Below are 21,711 nucleotides of genomic sequence, written 5' to 3' on the forward strand. Positions count from 1 at the left end.
CTTTACAAATGACCTTGACTAACCTGTACCTCCTGTATATAGCCTCATTATTGTTACGTACTTTTCTTGCGTTACTTTCTGATTTTATTTTTATAGTTTTTTTCACTTCAGTTTATTTTGTAAATATTTTCTTAACTCTATTTTTTTAACTACATTGTTGGTTAAGGGCTTGTAACTAAGCATTTCACGGTAAGGTCTACACCTGTTGTATTCGGCGCATGTGACAAATACAATTTGACTAGTGGTGGATTTAAGAAGTGGATTTAAGAAGTGACATCCATAAGGGATCAGAGCTTTCACCTGAATTTACCTGGTCAGTCTATGTCATGGAAAGAGCAGGTGTTCTTAATGTTTTGTACGCTCAGTGTATATTTTCAATTGGTTAAATTGGAGCCGGAATACATTTTAATGTGCATGTAAGACCTGATGTGATAACTACACCTTAAAATATGTGGCGGTCCGTTTGGCCATGGCCGTTCAGGCCAGCAGCACTGTCATATCATCTTCACTACCAGAGCCATACATACATGTTTATGTAAATATACAGTTGAAGTCGGAAGTTTACATACACCTTAGCCAAATACATTTAAACTCAGTTTTTCACAATTCCTGACATTTAATCCTAGTAAAAGTACCTGTCTTAGGTCAGTTAGGATCACCACTTTATTTTAAGAATGTGAAATGTCAGAATAATAGTAGAGAGAATGATTTATTTCAGCTTTTATTTATTTCATTACATTCCCAGTGGGTCAGAAGTTTATATACACTCAATTAGTATTTGGTAGCATTGCCTTTATATTGTTTAATTTGGGTCAAACGTTTCGGGTAGCCTTCCAGAAGCTTCCCACAATAAGTTAGGTGAATTTTGGCCCATTCCTCCTGACAGAGCTGGTGTAACTGAGTCAGGTTTGTAGGCCTCCTGGCTCTCACACACTTTTTCAGTTCTGCCCACAAATGTTCTATAGGATTGAGGTCAGGGCTTTGTGATGGCCACTCCAATACCTTGACTTTGTTGTCCTTAAGCCATTTTGCCACATCTCTGGAAGTATGCTTGGGGTCATTGTCCATTTGGAAGACCCATTTGAGAACAAGCTTTAACTTCCTGACTGATGTCTTGAGATGTTGCTTCAATATATCCACATAATTTTCCTGCCTCATGATGCCATCTATTTTGTGAAGTGCACCAGTCCCTCCTGCAGCAAAGCACCCCCACAACATGATGCTGCCACCCCCGTGCTTCACGGTTGGGATGGTGTTCTTCGGCTCTGCAAGCCTCCCCCTTTTTCCTCCAAACATAACAATTGTCATTATGGCCAAACAGTTCTATTTTTGTTTTATCAGACCTGAGGACATTTCTCCAAAATTACAATCTTTGTCCCCATTTGCAGTTGCAAACCGTAGTCTGGCTTTTTTATGGCGGTTTTGGAGCAGTGGCTTCTTCCTTGCTGAGCTGCCTTTCAGGTTATGTCGATATAGGACTCGTTTTACTGTGATATAGATACTTTTGTTCCTGTTTCCTCCAGCATCTTCACAAGGTCCTTTGCTGTTGTTCTAAGATTCATTTGCACTTTTCACACCAAAGAACGTTCATCTCTAGGAGACAGAACGTGTCCCCTTACTGAGCGGTATGATGGCTGCGTGGTCCCATGGTGTTTATACTTGCGTAATATTGTTTGCACAGATGAACGTGGTACCTTCAGGTGTTTGTAAATAGCTTCCAAGGATGAACCAGGCTTGTCGAGGTCTCAATTCTTTTTCTGAGGTCCTGGCTGATTTTTTTTGATTTTCCCATGATGTCAAGCAAAGAGGCACTGAGTTTGAAGGTAGGCCTTGAAATACATCCACAGGTACACCTCCAATTGACTCAAATGATGTCAATTAGCCTATCAGAAGCTTCTAAAGCCATGACATCATTTTCTGGAATTTTCCAAGCTGTTTAAAGGCACAGTCACCTTAGTGTATGTAAACTTCTGACCCACTGGAATTATTGATACAGTGAATTATAAGTGAAATAATCTGTCTGTAAACAATTGTTGGAAAAATTACTTGTGTCATGCACAAAGTAGATGCCCAACCCAACTTGCCAAAACTATAGTTTGTTAACAAGAAATGTGTGGAGTGGTTGAAAAACGAGTTTTAATGACTCCAACCTAAGTGCATGTAAACTTACGACTTCAACTGTACATCCACTATGTGCATTAACAAACCATATTACAACCTGCCGTGACCCTAAGGGCTTCCCACTTCCAGTATCTCAGTAATTCCTTCAGCATTCACCTAAGCATATACAGCCACTTAATTTTACTGCTGTGTGTGTACCTCCTGGATAGGTTGGTGTTCATGCAGCTTGAATGCTCATTTGGACCAAATGTTGAATAATTCCGTTAGCAATGAAAAGCTGACACAAGCTCACTGACAACAGTGCTCTGTTTACTGGGCTTTGACAGAATGCAGTGCTATGTGTCTATCTGGAAAAACAACAGAGAAAGAGTAGGCTACAACCGTGAGGAGAAAATAAGAGGAGAGGTGAGAGAGGAGATGAAATACAGTATACTGAATAGGTGCATTCAATATACATATTCAATATACATACAGCGCATTCGTTAAGTATTCAGACCCCTTGACTTTTTCCACATTTTGCTACGTTACAGCCTTATTCTAAGATGGATTAAATAGTTTTCTTCCTTCATCAACATACACACAATACCCCTTTTCTTTTTGCAAATGCATAAAGAAATACAAACGGAAATATCACATTTACATAAGTATTCAGACCCTTTACTCAGTACTTTGTTGAAGCACCTTTGGCAGCGATTACAGCCTCGAGTCTTCTTGGGTATGACGCTACAAGCTTGGCACACCTGTATTTGAGGAGTTTCTCCCATTCTTCTCTGCAGATCCTCTCAAGCTCTGTCAGGTTGGATGGGGAGCGTCGCTGCACAGCTATTTTCAGGTCTCTCCAGAGATGTTCGATTGGGTTCCAAGTCCGGGCTCTGGCTGGGCAACTCATGGACATTCAGAGACTTGTCCCGAAGCCACTCCTGCATTGTCTTGGCTGTGTACTTAGGGTCGGTGTCCTGTTGGAAGGGGAACCTTCGCCCCCAGTCTGAGGTCCTGAGCGCTCTAACAGGTTTTCATCAAGGATCTCACTGTACTTTGCTCCATTAATCCTTCCTTCGATGATCAATGGAAACAGGATGCACCTGAGCTCAATTTCGAGTCTCATAGCAAAGGGTCTGAATACTTTTTTTTGTAATACATTTGCAAAAATGTCAAAAAAACGGTTTTAGCTTTATCATTATGGGGTACTGTGTGTAGATTGATGAGGACATGTTTTTATTAAATCCATTTTAGAATAAGGCTGTAATGTAACAAAATGTGGAAAAAGTCAAGGGGTCTGAATACATTCCGAATGCACTGTTTTCAATATACATAATATACATATACATGTGGTGTGGGTATTTTCTTTCCAGCATATGCTAGAGTGCTAAAGTAAGGAAACACACTGTAACAGAGACAATCAGAGATTCAGCACCACATCACAGTGGACAGCATCTACAACTTGAGCTACTGTTACAGTGGACAACATTGGATCACCAAAGTAACCTGGGCTACAGTGTCACAATAGGTTAATGGGCTATATGGCTGGCACAACCAACTACATAGCAGCATTGGTCCGCTAATGTAAAAATGGAGTCCTGGCTGGCCAACATCTGTAATAAATGGAGCTGCCAGAACCAGAGGCCACCCAAAGAAAAACAACACACTTAGACTTGGCTCTAGCATGCTCAGTGCTCACTTTCTCATAGCGAAAAGAACAAGGGATAGTAACTAGGAATGTGACGACAATTTAACAGGTTTTCTGTTAAATAATAAAAAAATCATAAAATTCCACCTGGCAAAGTTAGCATGTCACCATCTTCTAACTTAACTTCTCAAAGTATTTCCATACAGGACCTCAGAGTACCCCCCCGGGGCAGAGAAAAATGAAGTTGGTGGTACAGTAACCAAAAAGGGTTGGGAACTACTGGGCTAGGATATTGGACATTCAACAGACCGAAGACTGAACACACACTCACATTCTTTGCAAAGAGAAAGAGCAGTCGAGCCAGCGCAAAGGAGAGAGAGGACGGGGGAGGGAGAAAAAATGTGCGCACATTTACATACACTACATACATAGACACACACACACACACACACACAAAGCGCATACCGACACAACACAAACACACATTCATACACATCACACACACACACACAAGTACACTCCGATTGTTCTGCTTCTACTCTGTTATTTATTTGACCCTTATTAATCCTGATGTCTAGTTACTTTACCCTGCCTTCATGTACATATTTAACTAAAATACCTTATTATTATCTATCCTGATGTCTAGTTACTTTACCCTGCCTTCATGTACATATTTACCTAAAATACCTTGAACCCCTACACATTGATCTGGTACTGGTACTCCCTGTATTGATCTGCTACTCCTTGGTACTCCCTGTAGATACTGGTACTCCTTATATATACTGGTACTCCCTGTATTGATCTGGTACTCCCTGGTACTCCCTGTAGATACTGGTACTCCCAATATATACTGGTACTCCCTGTATATACTGGTACTCCCTGTATTGATCTGGTACTCCCTGGTACTCCCTGTACATACTGGTACTCCCTGTATTGATCTGCTACTCCCTGGTACTCCATGTAGATACTGGTACTCCCTTTTTATACTGGTACTTCTTGTATATACTTGTACTCCCTGTATTGATCTGGTACTCCCTGTATATACTGGTACTCCCTGTATTGATCTGGTACTCCCTGGTACTCCCTGTAGATACTGGTACTCCCTGTATACACTGGTACTCCCTGCATTGATCTGGTACTCCCTGGTACTCCCTGTATATACTGATACTCCCTGTATTGATCTGGTACTCCCTGTATATACTGGTACTCCCTGTATTGAGCTGGTGCTCCCTGGTACTCCCTGTATTGATCTGGTACTCCCTGGTACTCCCTGTAGATACTGGTACTCCCAATATATACTGGTACTCCCTGTATATACTGGTACTCCCTGTATTGATCTGGTACTCCCTGGTACTCCCTGTACATACTGGTACTCCCTGTATTGATCTGCTACTCCCTGGTACTCCATGTAGATACTGGTACTCCCTTTTTATACTGGTACTTCCTGTATATACTTGTACTCCCTGTATTGATCTGGTACTCCCTGTATATACTGGTACTCCCTGTATTGATCTGGTACTCCCTGGTACTCCCTGTAGATACTGGTACTCCCTATATATACTGGTACTCCCTGTATACACTGGTACTCCCTGCATTGATCTGGTACTCCCTGGTACTCCCTGTATATACTGATACTCCCTGTATTGATCTGGTACTCCCTGTATATACTGGTACTCCCTGTATTGAGCTGGTGCTCCCTGGTACTCCCTGTATATACTGGTACTCCCTGTATTGATCTGCTACTCCTCGGTACTCCCTGTAGATACTGGTACTCCCTAGATATACTGGTACTCCCTGTATTGATCAGGTACTCCCTGTAGATACTGGTACTCCCTATATATACTGGTACTCCCTGTATATACTTGTACTCCCTGTATACACTGGTAATCCCTGTATATACTGGTACTTCCTATATATACTGGTACTCCCTGTATACACTGGTACTCCCTGTATTCTCTGGTACTCCCTGGTACTCCCTGTATATACTGGTACTCCCTGTATATACTGGTACTCCCTGTATTAATCTGGTACTCCCTGGTACTCCCTGTATATACTGGTATTCCCTGTATTGATCTGGTACTCCCTGGTACTCCCTGTAGACACTGGTACTCCCTGTTTTGATCTGGTACTTCCTGGTACTCCCTGTATATACTGGTACTCCCTGTATTGATCTGGTACTCCCTGGTACTCCCTGTATATACTGGTACACCCTGTTTTGATCTGGTACTCCCTGGTACTCCTTGCTCTATTCTTGTGTGCTTTATTGTATTACTCTTGTGTTACTATTTAATTAGTATTGTTATTTTTAAACTCTGCATTGTTGGGAAGGACTCATAAGCAAGCATTTCACTGTAAAGTCCACAGAAGTTGTATTTGGTGCATGTGACTGTAATGGTTTTCTTAGAGAAGTGGAGGAGTCAGGCGCAGGACACAGGGATAAAGGTAAACAAACGTGTTTACTAAAAATATCAATAAATCTTCTCATAGAAAAATACATAGTTTGGAGAAAACAACTCCAACTACACAAAACAGACAAACAATCACCGACAAGACAAACAGGAAATGCAGAGGTTAAATAATGAACATGATTAGCGAAATGAAAAACAGGTGTACACAATAAAGACAAAACCAAACGAACAGTGAAACATCGATCGGTGGCAACTAGTAAGCCGGTGACGTCGACCGCCGAACGAACACGGAGAGGGGCCGACTTCGGCGGGAGTCGTGACAGTGATAAATAAAATTTGATTTGGTAATCTTTATATCGCAAAGTCTTGTCTTGCGATCTTCGCAAATTCACCAAAGTAGCCTAAAGTTCGCCTCTTCCTCTCAGGTTTTATATATGTATTTGCCTAACGTTAAGGATCTCAATTTTGTTTAAACATATTAACGTTCACACCCCTAATAGTAACATATCACTGATAGAGTGAAGGGAATAAGAGACAGATCACTGATAGAGTGATGACTAATAGCGTGCAGTACCTAAGAAACAGATCACTAATAGAGTGAAGGGAATAAGAGACAGATCACTGATAGAGTGAAGGGAATAAGAGACATATGACTAATAGAGTGAAGGGCCTAAGAGACAGATCACTAATAGAGTGAAGGGAATAAGAGACATATGACTAATAGAGTGAAGGGAATAAGAGACATATGACTAATAGAGTGAAGGGCCTAAGAGACAGATCACTAATAGAGTGAAGGGAATAAGAGACATATGACTAATAGAGTGAAGGGCCTAAGAGACAGATCACTAATAGAGTGAAGGGAATAAGAGACAGATCACTAATAGAGTGAAGGGCCTAAGAGACAGATCACTAATAGAGTGAAGGGCCTAAGAGACAGATCACTAATAGAGTGAAGGGAATAAGAGACAGATCACTGATAGAGTGAAGGGAATAAGAGACATATGACTAATAGAGTGAAGGGAATAAGAGACATATGACTAATAGAGTGAAGGGCCTAAGAGACATATGACTAATAGAGTGAAGGGCCTAAGAGACAGATCACTAATAGAGTGAAGGGAATAAGAGACAGATCACTAATAGAGTGAAGGGAATAAGAGACAGATCACTAATAGAGTGAAGGGAATAAGAGACAGATCACTAATAGAGTGAAGGGAATAAGAGACAGATCACTGATAGAGTGAAGGGAATAAGAAACAGATCACTAATAGAGTGAAGGGAATAAGAGACATATGACTAATAGAGTGAAGGGCCTAAGAGACAGATCACTAATAGAGTGAAGGGAATAAGAGACAGATCACTAATAGAGTGAAGGGCCTAAGAGACAGATCACTAATAGAGTGAAGGGCCTAAGAGACAGATCACTAATAGAGTGAAGGGAATAAGAGACAGATCACTGATAGAGTGAAGGGAATAAGAGACATATGACTAATAGAGTGAAGGGAATAAGAGACAGATCACTAATAGAGTGAAGGGCCTAAGAGACAGATCACTAATAGAGTGAAGGGAATAAGAGACAGATCACTAATAGAGTGAAGGGAATAAGAGACAGATCACTAATAGAGTGAAGGGAATAAGAGACAGATCACTAATAGAGTGAAGGGAATAAGAGACAGATCACTGATAGAGTGAAGGGAATAAGAGACAGATCACTAATAGAGTGAAGGGAATAAGAGACAGATCACTGATAGAGTGAAGGGAATAAGAGACATATGACTAATAGAGTGAAGGGCCTAAGAGACAGATCACTAATAGAGTGAAGGGAATAAGAGACAGATCACTAATAGAGTGAAGGGAATAAGAGACAGATCACTAATAGAGTGAAGGGAATAAGAGACAGATCACTGATAGAGTGAAGGGAATAAGAGACATATGACTAATAGAGTGAAGGGAATAAGAGACAGATCACTAATAGAGTGAAGGGCCTAAGAGACAGATCACTAATAGAGTGAAGGGCCTAAGAGACAGATCACTAATAGAGTGAAGGGAATAAGAGACAGATCACTGATAGAGTGAAGGGAATAAGAGACATATGACTAATAGAGTGAAGGGAATAAGAGACAGATCACTAATAGAGTGAAGGGCCTAAGAGACAGATCACTAATAGAGTGAAGGGAATAAGAGACAGATCACTAATAGAGTGAAGGGAATAAGAGACAGATCACTAATAGAGTGAAGGGAATAAGAGACAGATCACTAATAGAGTGAAGGGAATAAGAGACAGATCACTGATAGAGTGAAGGGAATAAGAGACAGATCACTAATAGAGTGAAGGGAATAAGAGACAGATCACTGATAGAGTGAAGGGAATAAGAGACATATGACTAATAGAGTGAAGGGCCTAAGAGACAGATCACTAATAGAGTGAAGGGAATAAGAGACAGATCACTAATAGAGTGAAGGGAATAAGAGACAGATCACTAATAGAGTGAAGGGAATAAGAGACAGATCACTGATAGAGTGAAGGGAATAAGAGACATATGACTAATAGAGTGAAGGGAATAAGAGACAGATCACTAATAGAGTGAAGGGAATAAGAGACAGATCACTAATAGAGTGAAGGGAATAAGAGACAGATCACTAATAGAGTGAAGGGAATAAGAGACAGATCACTAATAGAGTGAAGGGCCTAAGAGACAGATCACTAATAGAGTGAAGGGAATAAGAGACAGATCACTAATAGAGTGAAGGGAATAAGAGACATATGACTAATAGAGTGAAGGGAATAAGAGACAGATCACTAATAGAGTGAAGGGAATAAGAGACAGATCACTGATAGAGTGAAGGGCCTAAGAGACAGATCACTGATAGAGTGAAGGGAATAAGAGACAGATCACTAATAGAGTGAAGGGAATAAGAGACAGATCACTAATAGAGTGAAGGGAATAAGAGACATATGACTAATAGAGTGAAGGGAATAAGAGACATATGACTAATAGAGTGAAGGGAATAAGAGACAGATCACTAATAGAGTGAAGGGAATAAGAGACAGATCACTAATAGAGTGAAGGGAATAAGAGACAGATCACTAATAGAGTGAAGGGAATAAGAGACATATGACTAATAGAGTGAAGGGCCTAAGAGACAGATCACTAATAGAGTGAAGGGCCTAAGAGACAGATCACTAATAGAGTGAAGGGAATAAGAGACAGATCACTAATAGAGTGAAGGGAATAAGAGACATATGACTAATAGAGTGAAGGGCCTAAGAGACAGATCACTAATAGAGTGAAGGGCCTAAGAGACAGATCACTAATAGAGTGAAGGGAATAAGAGACAGATCACTAATAGAGTGAAGGGAATAAGAGACAGATCACTAATAGAGTGAAGGGAATAAGAGACAGATCACTGATAGAGTGAAGGGAATAAGAGACAGATCACTAATAGAGTGAAGGGAATAAGAGACATATGACTAATAGAGTGAAGGGCCTAAGAGACAGATCACTAATAGAGTGAAGGGAATAAGAGACAGATCACTGATAGAGTGAAGGGAATAAGAGACAGATCACTAATAGAGTGAAGGGAATAAGAGACATATGACTAATAGAGTGAAGGGCCTAAGAGACAGATCACTAATAGAGTGAAGGGAATAAGAGACAGATCACTAATAGAGTGAAGGGAATAAGAGACAGATCACTAATAGAGTGAAGGGAATAAGAGACAGATCACTAATAGAGTGAAGGGAATAAGAGACAGATCACTAATAGAGTGAAGGGCCTAAGAGACAGATCACTAATAGAGTGAAGGGCCTAAGAGACAGATCACTAATAGAGTGAAGGGAATAAGAGACAGATCACTAATAGAGTGAAGGGAATAAGAGACAGATCACTAATAGAGTGAAGGGAATAAGAGACAGATCACTGATAGAGTGAAGGGAATAAGAGACAGATCACTAATAGAGTGAAGGGCCTAAGAGACAGATCACTAATAGAGTGAAGGGAATAAGAGACAGATCACTAATAGAGTGAAGGGAATAAGAGACAGATCACTAATAGAGTGAAGGGAATAAGAGACAGATCACTGATAGAGTGAAGGGAATAAGAGACAGATCACTGATAGAGTGAAGGGAATAAGAGACATATGACTAATAGAGTGAAGGGAATAAGAGACAGATCACTAATAGAGTGAAGGGAATAAGAGACAGATCACTGATAGAGTGAAGGGAATAAGAGACAGATCACTGATAGAGTGAAGGGAATAAGAGACAGATCACTAATAGAGTGAAGGGCCTAAGAGACAGATCACTAATAGAGTGAAGGGAATAAGAGACAGATCACTAATAGAGTGAAGGGAATAAGAGACAGATCACTGATAGAGTGAAGGGAATAAGAGACAGATCACTAATAGAGTGAAGGGAATAAGAGACATATGACTAATAGAGTGAAGGGAATAAGAGACAGATCACTGATAGAGTGAAGGGAATAAGAGACAGATCACTAATAGAGTGAAGGGCCTAAGAGACAGATCACTAATAGAGTGAAGGGAATAAGAGACAGATCACTCTGAGGTCCCAGACACACCCATCTGTAGAGCAGCACCCATTCTCCCTGAAGACAGCCGATAAACCTTCTCCTACACATCCCCAAGAGATGCACCCACAACACCCGACAGGCTTTAAACCCTCCATCCCCATCCCCAAAGCTATCCACATCTCAGGTATTGACTGGACCATTAAACAGGGGTTTACTGGCAGCCTGCAAGGACATTGGAGATGGTCTGTTATGGATGACCAAGCAGAGCATCAAAACACACAAGAGTAAGCTGTGAACTCCCGAGACTGCCATTGTCCCCCAACCAGGGCACAGATTTCCTGTAATGTCATCATACTATTTGACAGGAATTTACTGTTGAGCTAAATAAAGAATGTACTATTTCATGGGCAATTATTGGCTAGTTGGATGACATCAAATCGAGATCAAATCCTATTCTGAGGAATAATCACCAAAAAGACGGAGAAGTGTGACAAATCTTATAGGTTCCCATGACTAATAGAATATAATGGCACGATAACAACTTTGAATGCAAAGAGACAATTCCCTGGGGCTATCTCTAGCTTGACTATACAGTAATATGGGAAGTGGTAGGACGATATTAGTTTAGCTGCAAGACATACACCACTGTACTCTATTCAAAACGGTTCAAATGAAGTGCTTTGTAACACCAAAACTAGTGGTAACTGAGCTGCCACCAATGCCAAGGAGATGAAACCTTAACTTTGCTGTGGTACTGAAACCCATCATCCTGAGACATTTTGAAACAATGCAGAATTAGATCCCTTCTCTTTTTGGTGTCGTTTCCTCTTTCTATAGCTTTTAAACACTGTTGTGGTGTTTCAAACCCTGTCAAGTACAGAATTAGATCCCGTCTTCTGGACTATTTTGATGTTTAACATTGATTTATGTATCTGATCATTTGCCAGTTTAAACCCATTTTGGCAGGCATTGTTGAGCTCAGTGCTCAATTCACCAGCAGTAACTAGAAGTTTTACATTAAAAAAAAATGGCAGGATACTGTAATTACCTCTACCATTTAAAGTTGGAAATGTAGGAATGGGTGGTCTCCTCACTCAAAGTCATTTTGCCGGACGGTTTTAATATCCGTTCACCATGATCCGTTACACAACAAGCTGCTTAACACTATTATAGAAGTATACTTTTCGTTCTTCAAACCTGCATACAACGTTGTGTAAAATAATCATTAAGTCTGAACATTTTTAAGTACACACAATACTTTCAAAACAGAGCAAGACAGGAGATTAAAACCAGACTTCCAATGAGTTAAAATCATTCAATGTCCTCTATGGTTATCCTCATAAAAGATACTGACATTTGGAGCAACATATTAAGTTGGATTTATTCTTACATTTTTGGGTAAAATGAAATGAACAAAACATTGAAATGACTTGCATTCATTTATATTAATTATATGTTTTTTTTTTTTGGTTTGTCAATTTCAATTCACCCCATAATATTTTTTTTACAGTGCGGCTGTCTGGTTGAGTGTGTGAAATTACAATGACATTCCATTGAAGTTGGTGGTTGAATTCCACCTGTCCCACTTTCACTCATCTGTTTCCTCTTGTTTCTAATCTGTCTAAATAAATAAATCACTGAAAAAATGAAGGTGGAATTCCACAAAAACTTATTCTCCATAGGCCGTTATCATCAATCAATATTCTGGCTATAAACCATTTGCATTTCTAAACCACTTGACTACATGAGAGACAGTCTGCAATTTTTTGTGTGTGTGTGTGTGTGTGTGTGTGTGTGTGTGTTTTGAATAACCCCTTTGGGTGTTTCAGAGTACTTCTATTCTGTTTTTTTAAAACACTTTCAGTGTATCAGAACACTTACACATTGGGTTTACGTTCAAACAACCGCCAAACACCAGATCTCAGTTTAGGTGCACTACTTTCCAGGGTTTCATTACACAATCACCGTGTTCTGAGTCTGTCTATTTTTTACAGCGTAGTTGATGTTTCCCCCCTTTTTTTTGTAACATCATCACCATCCTGCTCTGACAGCTGATTTTAAAAGCACAAGCTGTTCAGCGCCCAACGAATCCATGAACACTGCGTCTGCATGCTCTAGGAAGACAGATGGCCAATCATTATCTCCCCTCTATTCTGCCTTACACTACAAAATGACTTCCTCCCGTCCCTGTTGAAGTAACCCTAGAAACACAATCTCGTTGTAGTTCTGTTGAAGTAACACTGAAGAACACCGACACCGAAGAAATCTAGGATGTGCATATAAAACATTCACACAGCACAGCAGAGTACGCTGAGTTTGGAGTTCAGAATCTTGCGAGCGCAAAAAAAAAAAGTATTTGTTTTGCTGACATAGAACTGAAGTGACAGCCATGGAAAAAAAAGATTAACTGGAACTGACCTCTCCTCTCCCTAGTCTGTTCAAGCATTAATTCATTCATTTATTCTTCTCAACTACTAGACCAGAGGGTCTGTGCAACCACAACCCGCCGTGGTCAAATGTTGAGACAATGAAGTAAAGAAATAAAGAATTTAGGTGAGGTACTGTCCTGACAAACGGAAGAGAAATCCACAGCAAGAGGACGTGAGTGCTACGCAATACTACAGTATGTGCTGTGCTCAAGTGGAAATCTAATCCATGGTGACTGTCTGAGTTAGCCTGGAATTTAACTGTTCATCCTGTTATGTTTGGGAAACAACAGTGAAAGCGGAACGTATCCGTTTGGATTTCAGGCTATGCTTGGGTATGAACTCAATCGCCTTACAACCAAAAAGACTGACAGATAGAACTGGACAGTGTACTGCATGGGAGTGACTCTGAGCACAACTCTGAAGACATTACAGTAGTTTAGGAGGGGAGCAGACAGCGCTTCAACCAACAGGAGACGAGGTGCAGCCAAAAAAACAAAATATCTTTCAATACAGTAGCTTAGTATTCCTTATTTCAGCATTAACAGAACACAGATTTCTCATTAAGTATGTTCATGAGGAATCTTTCTGGAGCTTATCCAGACTTTTATAACTCACTTTTAGAGGTTCAGTTCATTTGAAGGCCGAGAAAACTATGCCAGAATGGGCTGTTCTGTTCTGAAAGCCATGATTTTCTGGGTCAAACAAAACTCTAAATGCTAAATGGAGTAAAATACCCTTAATTCCCACAAAAGAGACCAATGCTTATGGAGATTGTCGGGCCCACATTCATAAATGCATTCAGACAGACCTCCCATCCAGTTTCAAAGATACAGATCATCGCAAATTCTTCACACTGAAATGGAATCTTCCAAGTCCAGGAAGGAACGTTTGAATCCTCACATCCCGTCTCCTCGCCTCCCTCTCAACCGTATCGGAGAAGTGGGTCCAAGGTCCCTCCCATCAGACCCTCTTTTCCAATGCATTTCATGGCGGAGGCAAGGAGAGAGGACACACGCAATCGAGGAGAGATGAATTGAGAAAGACTATGTTCCCTTACCTCGATGAGGAAGTCTCCGTTGCGAAGCCCCGCCCGCCAGGCAACCCCGCCCTCGTCCACAGACTCCAGGTACTGCAGGGCGGGGAAGGCAGGGGTGGGAGTAAACTCCTCGATGGGCGTGTCCGCTGGAGGGGTGGGTGAGCGGGCGCAGACAACGTCCCAGGTAGAGTCAGAGAGAGAAGAGAAGGTGAGAAATGCAGGGAAGCAATGTCAATGGGACAGTGTCATTACTGCACATTATTACACATATGTAATACAGGTAATTCAACAAAACGTCACCTCGTGAAATTCAACACAAACGTGTAATAGACACCTTTTGAATGTCAACATTCAAAAACAGACACCATCAGGGAAATGGAAAACATATTTTACTGGACCAAATAGTAAACTGTGTTGCATACACATGTACGCACAAACACATGTACATGGAAGATGTACATGCATTGATGATATACAGTAATAATAGCAGGAACATAATTACAACACTATCACAGTAACATTTGTATTTAGATGGATCATCATAACGCAATGTAATTATCAGTAAAGACACGAAAAACATGCATGTCGAGAACAATGGCAATGTAATTACAGTTTAGTGGCATAATCATGCTGTCTGGCCAGGGACAGCGGCAGAGACTGTGGGCTGGGGCTGCAGCAGAGGTTTGGAGCTAGGGAGACGCATCATTCACCCCTCCACCCTGGTCCAAATAAATTCCCTGCACTGACTGTGTACAGATCAGTAGAGAGCGTGTGTGTGTGTGTGTGTGTGTGTGTGTGTGTGTGTGTCTCAAACTGCAGACACTAACAAACTGCAGATCTGACAGGATCGCATGCATATACTACACAACTAAACTGACCACCTCTGCAATCAGCTAAAAAAAAAAAAAAAAAAATATCAGCAAAGTCACGTGTGTAGCATCTTTCCCCTGCAGAACTGAAGTCACAGCACCTCCAAGAAACCTGTGGTGACAAGTGACACTTGCAATGAATCAGCCATGTGTTTGAAGACAACTCCAAAGGCAAGTTAGTCTGTTCATTCAATACAGTAGCTTGTGTTCATTTCTATTCTATGGAGCAGGGGCTCTTGGGTATGAGATTTGAATGAATTGTCTACTCGATCAGATACATATGTTTGTGATGGAGAAGCTGTTTAAGTCAACAGAATATCAGTAGTTATTCAGTTAATACAGTCTCTGTCAGTTCATTATAGGCTCTTATAGGCACCAATATTAAACGTATTATGGTGGTCACACAAAACATGATATGGGGCAGAGCTGACTTGAGAATGAGCCACAACACAAAAACTATCGCACTGTCGTCAACAGGAGAGAAAAAAAAAAGTATTGGAATTTCTATTGAAGTAAGTGGGTGTTCAAAACAGCATGGGTGCATAATAAGCAATATGTGTGTGATTCTCATCTCTGACGCAACGGAAACAAATAGTGCAACGTGGACCGGGGACGACACATGAACATAACAAGGGAGCAACAGACAGACACTAAGTTAAGGTCCGTCTCCTACCTTTCGCCCCTCGCAGCACAAACCCGAATCCCTCATTATCCTTCTTCTGTAGAACTACCGTCTTCTCGTCAATCACACAGTCGCTGTGGAGAAAATTCCGCGCAAAGCGACCGTTATTACTACATCCTATCATCCTCATCATAGCCACAGCTGCTCGCCCCGAGTGCTTCATGATGACAGCTCGTCGGCTGCACACCGAATTAATCAATTACGATAATGAATGATGCTCCCTGTATCGATGTGACAGCGACAGCGCACCGTCACAGTGCACCTCCAAAGATTAAGTCCACCTTTGCCGAAAACGTTGATGCAAAACCCCGCAAAAACGGGCGGAGCCGGAGACAGCGGAGATAAAACATTTCCACCAAAAGGAGAGCAAAATCAAAAGCGGTTAACATTAGGAAAAAAAATGCTGCTAAAAAGCCAGCGGCTCTGGGAAGGGTGGAGGGAGGAGGGAGGGAGCGATGAGGGGTAGCCTATAGGGTGCAAAGCTGAGTGGATGAATGAACGAACGAACGAACGAACGAATGAATTAATGGGTGAACGAAGACAGGAAATTTGGAGTAATTTATTTCAGTTTAGTGGAAGCGACCACCCATAGTCTGCCTATCAAATGTATTTCATTCCTCAGTCGGCAGTATCCTTTAGTGTATGCAACCTGGTCTCAGAGATTTCGTATTATTCTGTGTATACAGCAACATCTGGCTGACAACTGAATCAGCCTGTGGTATCATGGATGAAAGCTGAGAAGAGTTAGGCTATATTAGCCTACATATGTTTGCAAAATTGCATACAAACCAATATGCAGTAATGTGATTTATTTGAGTAAATAGCCTTTAACTAAACAAATAATCATAGGCCAATACATACATTGTCACATCATATTGTGCCAAAAGAAAGAATACACAATTTGGTGAAAAGGTTAAAAAATAAATACATGAAAAGCTCTCACTTATTATTTTCCCAAGAAGAATTTGCTGAATTTCATTGTCAAGAACCACTGGAGTAGAAGTAGTTAACCATTTCAGATGCATGGACAATCTAAATGTCATTCTTCCAATCTAGTAGGCCTATTCTTGAATAAAAACAGTAATTCAGCCTAATTGTCATAAACCAGGCTACAGAAGTAGACATCATTCCAGAATTAGTATTGTGTTCAATGCTTTGGTTGGGTTCCAAGGAGGAACTTGAAGGGAGAGCAGCAGAGGTAGCAAGCATGATTGTGGTGGTGGTGGTGGTGGTGGTGGGATGCTTGGTTGCCATGGTAACATGTTCTACTTTGAGCTGGTGATCAGAATGGGGCTAGTCATAGTATTCCAGGACCAAAGTGAAGCTATAGGTCATCATAGTGCAGGGTTTCCTAAACTCGGTCCTCTGGACCCCAAGGAGTGCAGGTTTGGTTTTTGCCCTACCACTACACAGCTGATTCAAATAATCAACTAATCATCGAGCTTTGATCATTTGAATGAGCTGTGTAGTGCTAGGGAAAAAAACGAAATGTGCACACCTTGGGGTCCCTAGAACCGTGTTTGGGAAACGCTGTGATAGTGCAACAAGGTTATGGTAGATTCTGCAGAACTGAAGTTACACTGCACTCTAACTGCAGTTACACTGCAAAATTACTAGCAGTAATCTTTTTTTTTTTGGACGCAGTATTTGCAGCATACTGCAGTCGTACTGCACTCTGACTGCAATCTTTTTGTAAGGGTGTTCTACATGTAATACAGGGATTACAGACCTTCAGGAAACAGAGTCAAATCATGTATATTCCAATATCCTAGTATGAACCCAGAAGGTGGCCTATAGCTATCCCAAAAGGTTACAGTAAAATATGTCAATAAATGAAGCAGAAAGGAGGCAAATCTCAATGCAGACAGTGTTTGCCAAGCTAATCAGTAGTAGTCTCCTTTCTGCTTCATGTATTAAGAGATTACACTGTAGCTTGAACATCAAAGTTGGCCTACAGACTCTTGAAGAGATTACATTAATTTATTGGAGCAGTGCAACTGGTCAAGAGGATAAAAAAGGAAATCCCCCCTAATATAAAGGAATCCCCAAATATGTTGTCTGTTGAGCAAACCAGAAGCCTGGCCAAGTTTACAGAGCGGCTCTGTCCCTATAGCCTGGTCCCAGATCAGTTTGTTTCGGGTTGAGTTGGCAAGGCCCAGATCTGCTATGCTATGCTGAGTTGGCAAGACAGCAGCAGCAGATCTGGGACCAGGCTGAATTCCCTCACCTCTGTCACCCACCATGCCAGAGCAGATGAGCAGAGCAGCATGCAAACAGCCTTCACAGCACCGGTAACAGGGACTCTGTCTGTGTGTCCATGACAACCTACTTTGCGCTTTACACTGGCTGTCCTGGTTGGTGGGTATGGTGCATTCAGAAAGTATTCAGACCTCTAGTTTTTCCACATTTTGTTACGTTACAGCTTTATTCTAAAATTGATTCAATAGTTTTTTTCCTTCATCAATGTACACACAATACCCCATAATGACAAAGCAAAGAGGTTTTTAGAAATGTTAGCAAATGTATTAAAACAAAAAACGGAAATATCACATTTACATAATTATTCAGACCATTACTCAGTACCTTTGGCAGCGATTACCGCCTTAAGTCTTCTTGGGTATGATGCTACAAGCTTGGCAGACTTGTATTTGTGGAGTTTCTCCCATTCTTCTCTGCAGATCCTTTCAAGCTCTGTCAGGTTGGATGGGGAGCATTGCGGCACAGCTATTTTCAGGTCTCTCCAGAGATGTTCGATTGGGTTCAAGTCCGGGCTCTGGCTGAGCCACTCAAGGCCATTCAGAGACTTGTCCCGAAGCCACTCCTGCGTTGTCGTGGCTGTGTGCTTAGAGTCGTTGTACTGTTGGAAGGTGAACCTTCGCCCAAGTCTGAGGTCCTAAGCTCTCTGGAGCAGGTTTTCATCAAGGATCTCACTGTACTTTGCTCCGTTCATCTTTGCCTCGATCCTGACTAGTCTCCCAGTCCCTGCCGCTGAAAAACATCCCTACAGCATGATGCTGCCACCACCATGCTTCACCGTAGAGATGCTACTAGGTTTCCTCCAGACCAGAGAATCTTGTTTCTCATCATCTTTGAGTCCTTTAGGTGCCTTTTGGCCAACTCCAAACGGGCTGTCGTGTGCCTTTTACTGAGGAGTGGCTTCCGTCGGGCCACTCTACCATAAAGGCCTGATTTGTGGAGTGCTGCAGAGAATGTTGTCCTTTGCAGAGGGGTCAAATACTTATTTCCCTCATTAAAATGCAAATCAATTCATAACATTTTTGACATGCGTTTTTCTGGATTTTTTTGTTGTTATTCTGTCTCTCACTGTTCAAATAAACCTACCATTAAAATTATAGACTGATCATTTCTTTGTCAGTGGGCAAACGTACAAAATCAGCAGGGGATCAAATACTTTTTTCCCTCACTGTATATGCTTTAAAATCAATTAAATCCATCAGGTATGTAGGCTAATGCATGTGCTGCAATACAGTCTAATTGGGATGTTCATCAGTTAAAACATGTAGTTACCCCATGCTTTCTCATGTAGACTGTTCCCTGAGAAGAAGCTGAGGACATTGTGAATGGAGTGCTTTCTTTCCTAGGTACACTTTTTTAGTTTGTTACTGTTTGCATAACAGTCCCGGCATCGAATGCCCAAGTGCGAACAAGCAAGGCCCCGAGCTCAAGCATTTCTTACATCACCATCCATCTGACAGCGAGAGGTTTCACACACACACACTCCCACCCAGCCTATCTCCTCTCCTTTGGAGACAAACACATACACGCACACACACTCCCACCCAGCCAATTTCCTCCTCAATGTTCTCCACTTGCACAAGTTTGCTTTGCCATAAAAGGCTTTGTTACAGTACACTCTTGGATAAATAAAAGGTTCTTAGGGCTTGCACATGTAGAAGAATGCTTTATGGTTCTAGGTAGAACCCTGTCACCCACAAAGAACCCTTTTAGAAGCTTTTTTTCAGAGAGAAGGATCCAAAGAGTCCTCTCAGAACCCTTTCTTGTGCCGTAATCAGTGGTGCCAGAGATTAGAGTGCAGTACCACTGTAGATGATCTGACATAAAATGAACGCGGTTGATATGAATGAATAAAATAACTGAAATATGTACATGAACGTCAGGTAAAAGGGTAACATGCAATGTCCCATACATGCTATTCCCAAATGAAAGGAAATACACGAAATAAGCCAAGTGCTGTGTACGGTTGAGTTCACAATTCACATTCACCACTCGCCTCATCATCTGGGAGGATTGGCTGCGAAAAACCCACAGATGAATAGCTTACTACCGTACGTGCATAGTTGTTTCCTCCATTCTTTCCAATTGAATAAGGCCGGTGATGCTACTTCAGATCTATAGTCTGAAGTCAGACACCAAACATTAGGGGTTATGCGTCAGCAGCATCTTTGTCACAGACGCTATAAATGTATAAATTGTCTGCAAAACTTCTCATATGTTATAGCAGTTTTGAAGAAGATATCACACACTGTATAGTATCATGGTTTCAGCATTTTCCTCTGAACATCCCCATGAATAGGCATTCAGAAAAACAGTAAGTAAACCAAGACCAATCCTGAAACCAATCCTTACCTTGATGCATCAAAGCTGTCGTAGGATCCCACAGTGTAGTGCCTGAAGAGCTTCCTCCTCTCAGCTCTGTCTGCCCTGGCATCTGCAGTACAGACAACAAAACAATCAGTAAAAGGGGTGACCAATTCGTTAAAGGGGTGACCATGACTGTTTTCCAAAAGGCACCATGTTACCTACCGTATATACTGCACTACTTTTCACCACGGCCCATAGGGTGCCATTTGGGACGCAGGCCATTAAGTTAGTGATCGGTAAAGGGGTGACCGATTCAACAGATGAGGCATCACATCATTTTCTGCCCTCTTCATGCTCTAAATTAACATTGATTACTTTGGAGTACGGTACTGTTTTGAAGTAAGAGGCAGAATATAACAGCTTTTCATTTTCAAAATGAAGCTTATGGAGAGATATAAGATATATCTTATCACATTAAACCCTTCCAAATAAATAGGTCACTATCCATGTTTATTCAAATGTGGTGGTTGTGTTCGACCCATTTTATGAAATCAAATAGGTACTAGTACAGCGCCAGAAAACCGACAAACAATATGACCATTACGTCTTTTTAATTGTTCGAAGAAGGCCCTCTTAACCCCTGAAAATAAGCAGAACATGTACCCGTACATGTACTGCTAGAAATAGCTTCACTTCAATGGCGACTACTACCGAAACCGCACAACAGAGCCAGTCAGCCAGTATCACAAACCACTCAGAACAAACAGCATTCCAAATGATGCGTGGTACATCCTACGTCCCAAATGGTGCCCTATTCACTACACAGTGCACTACTTTTGACCCGAACCTCATAGGGCTTTGGTCAAAAGTAGTGCACTATTCAGGTAATAGGGTGCCATTTGGGACTCCAGCAGAGATAGAAGACGCCTTAGTGAGAGTCATAGAGGCTCGTTCACAGAAACAAGCACTGCACCATATGGCACTTTATTCCCAGGTGCTGTCTCACAGCAAATTGAATTAAGCCGGACCCTCAATGTACTCAAGGTGATCAAGCAGTCAACCCAAGCCATTGTGAGTAGCCTTAAGCAGCACATCATTGGTATAATGTTGGAACCCAGGCATGGATCAATATTGCCTAACAATCAGTGTAGGGAGGTTTGTAATGGCTTTAGAACGAAGTGGCTGCAAATGCTGTAGTGGACTGACGCAAATTAAATAAGGGGACAAAAGTAAGGTGTGTGTGTGTGTGTGTGTGTGTGTGTGTGTGTGTGTGTGTGTGTGTGTGTGTGTGTGTGTGTGTGTGTGTGTGTGTGTGTGTGTGTGTGTGTTAGGGATAGCACAGAGAATAATTAACACTGGATACAATCCAAGTTGTATAGTGCACATACTGTACAGCCTTTCCTAAGAACATCCTTTCATAACTGCAATAAACACCACCAAATATTCA

The 21,711-nt window shown here is 41.4% G+C and overlaps 1 protein-coding gene across 1 annotated transcript in view; it reads right to left on the bottom strand.

Annotated features, from left to right (window-relative positions):
* Positions 1-21,711, bottom strand: part of shank2b (SH3 and multiple ankyrin repeat domains 2b) — a 136,250-nt gene that overhangs the window by 52,993 nt on the left and 61,546 nt on the right. Inside the window, exons 13-15 of the mRNA XM_082962492.1 lie at positions 20,310-20,391; positions 15,693-15,775; positions 14,172-14,296 (exon numbers count right to left, since the gene is read on the bottom strand). Of these exons, the coding sequence (XP_082818618.1) occupies positions 14,172-14,296; positions 15,693-15,775; positions 20,310-20,391 (290 nt within the window). The remainder of the gene's footprint in view (positions 1-14,171; positions 14,297-15,692; positions 15,776-20,309; positions 20,392-21,711) is intronic.

Source organism: Salmo salar, chromosome 16 (assembly GCF_965601325.2).
Source record: "Salmo salar chromosome 16, fSalSal1, whole genome shotgun sequence".
NCBI classification, from domain to species: Eukaryota; Metazoa; Chordata; class Actinopteri; order Salmoniformes; family Salmonidae; genus Salmo; species Salmo salar.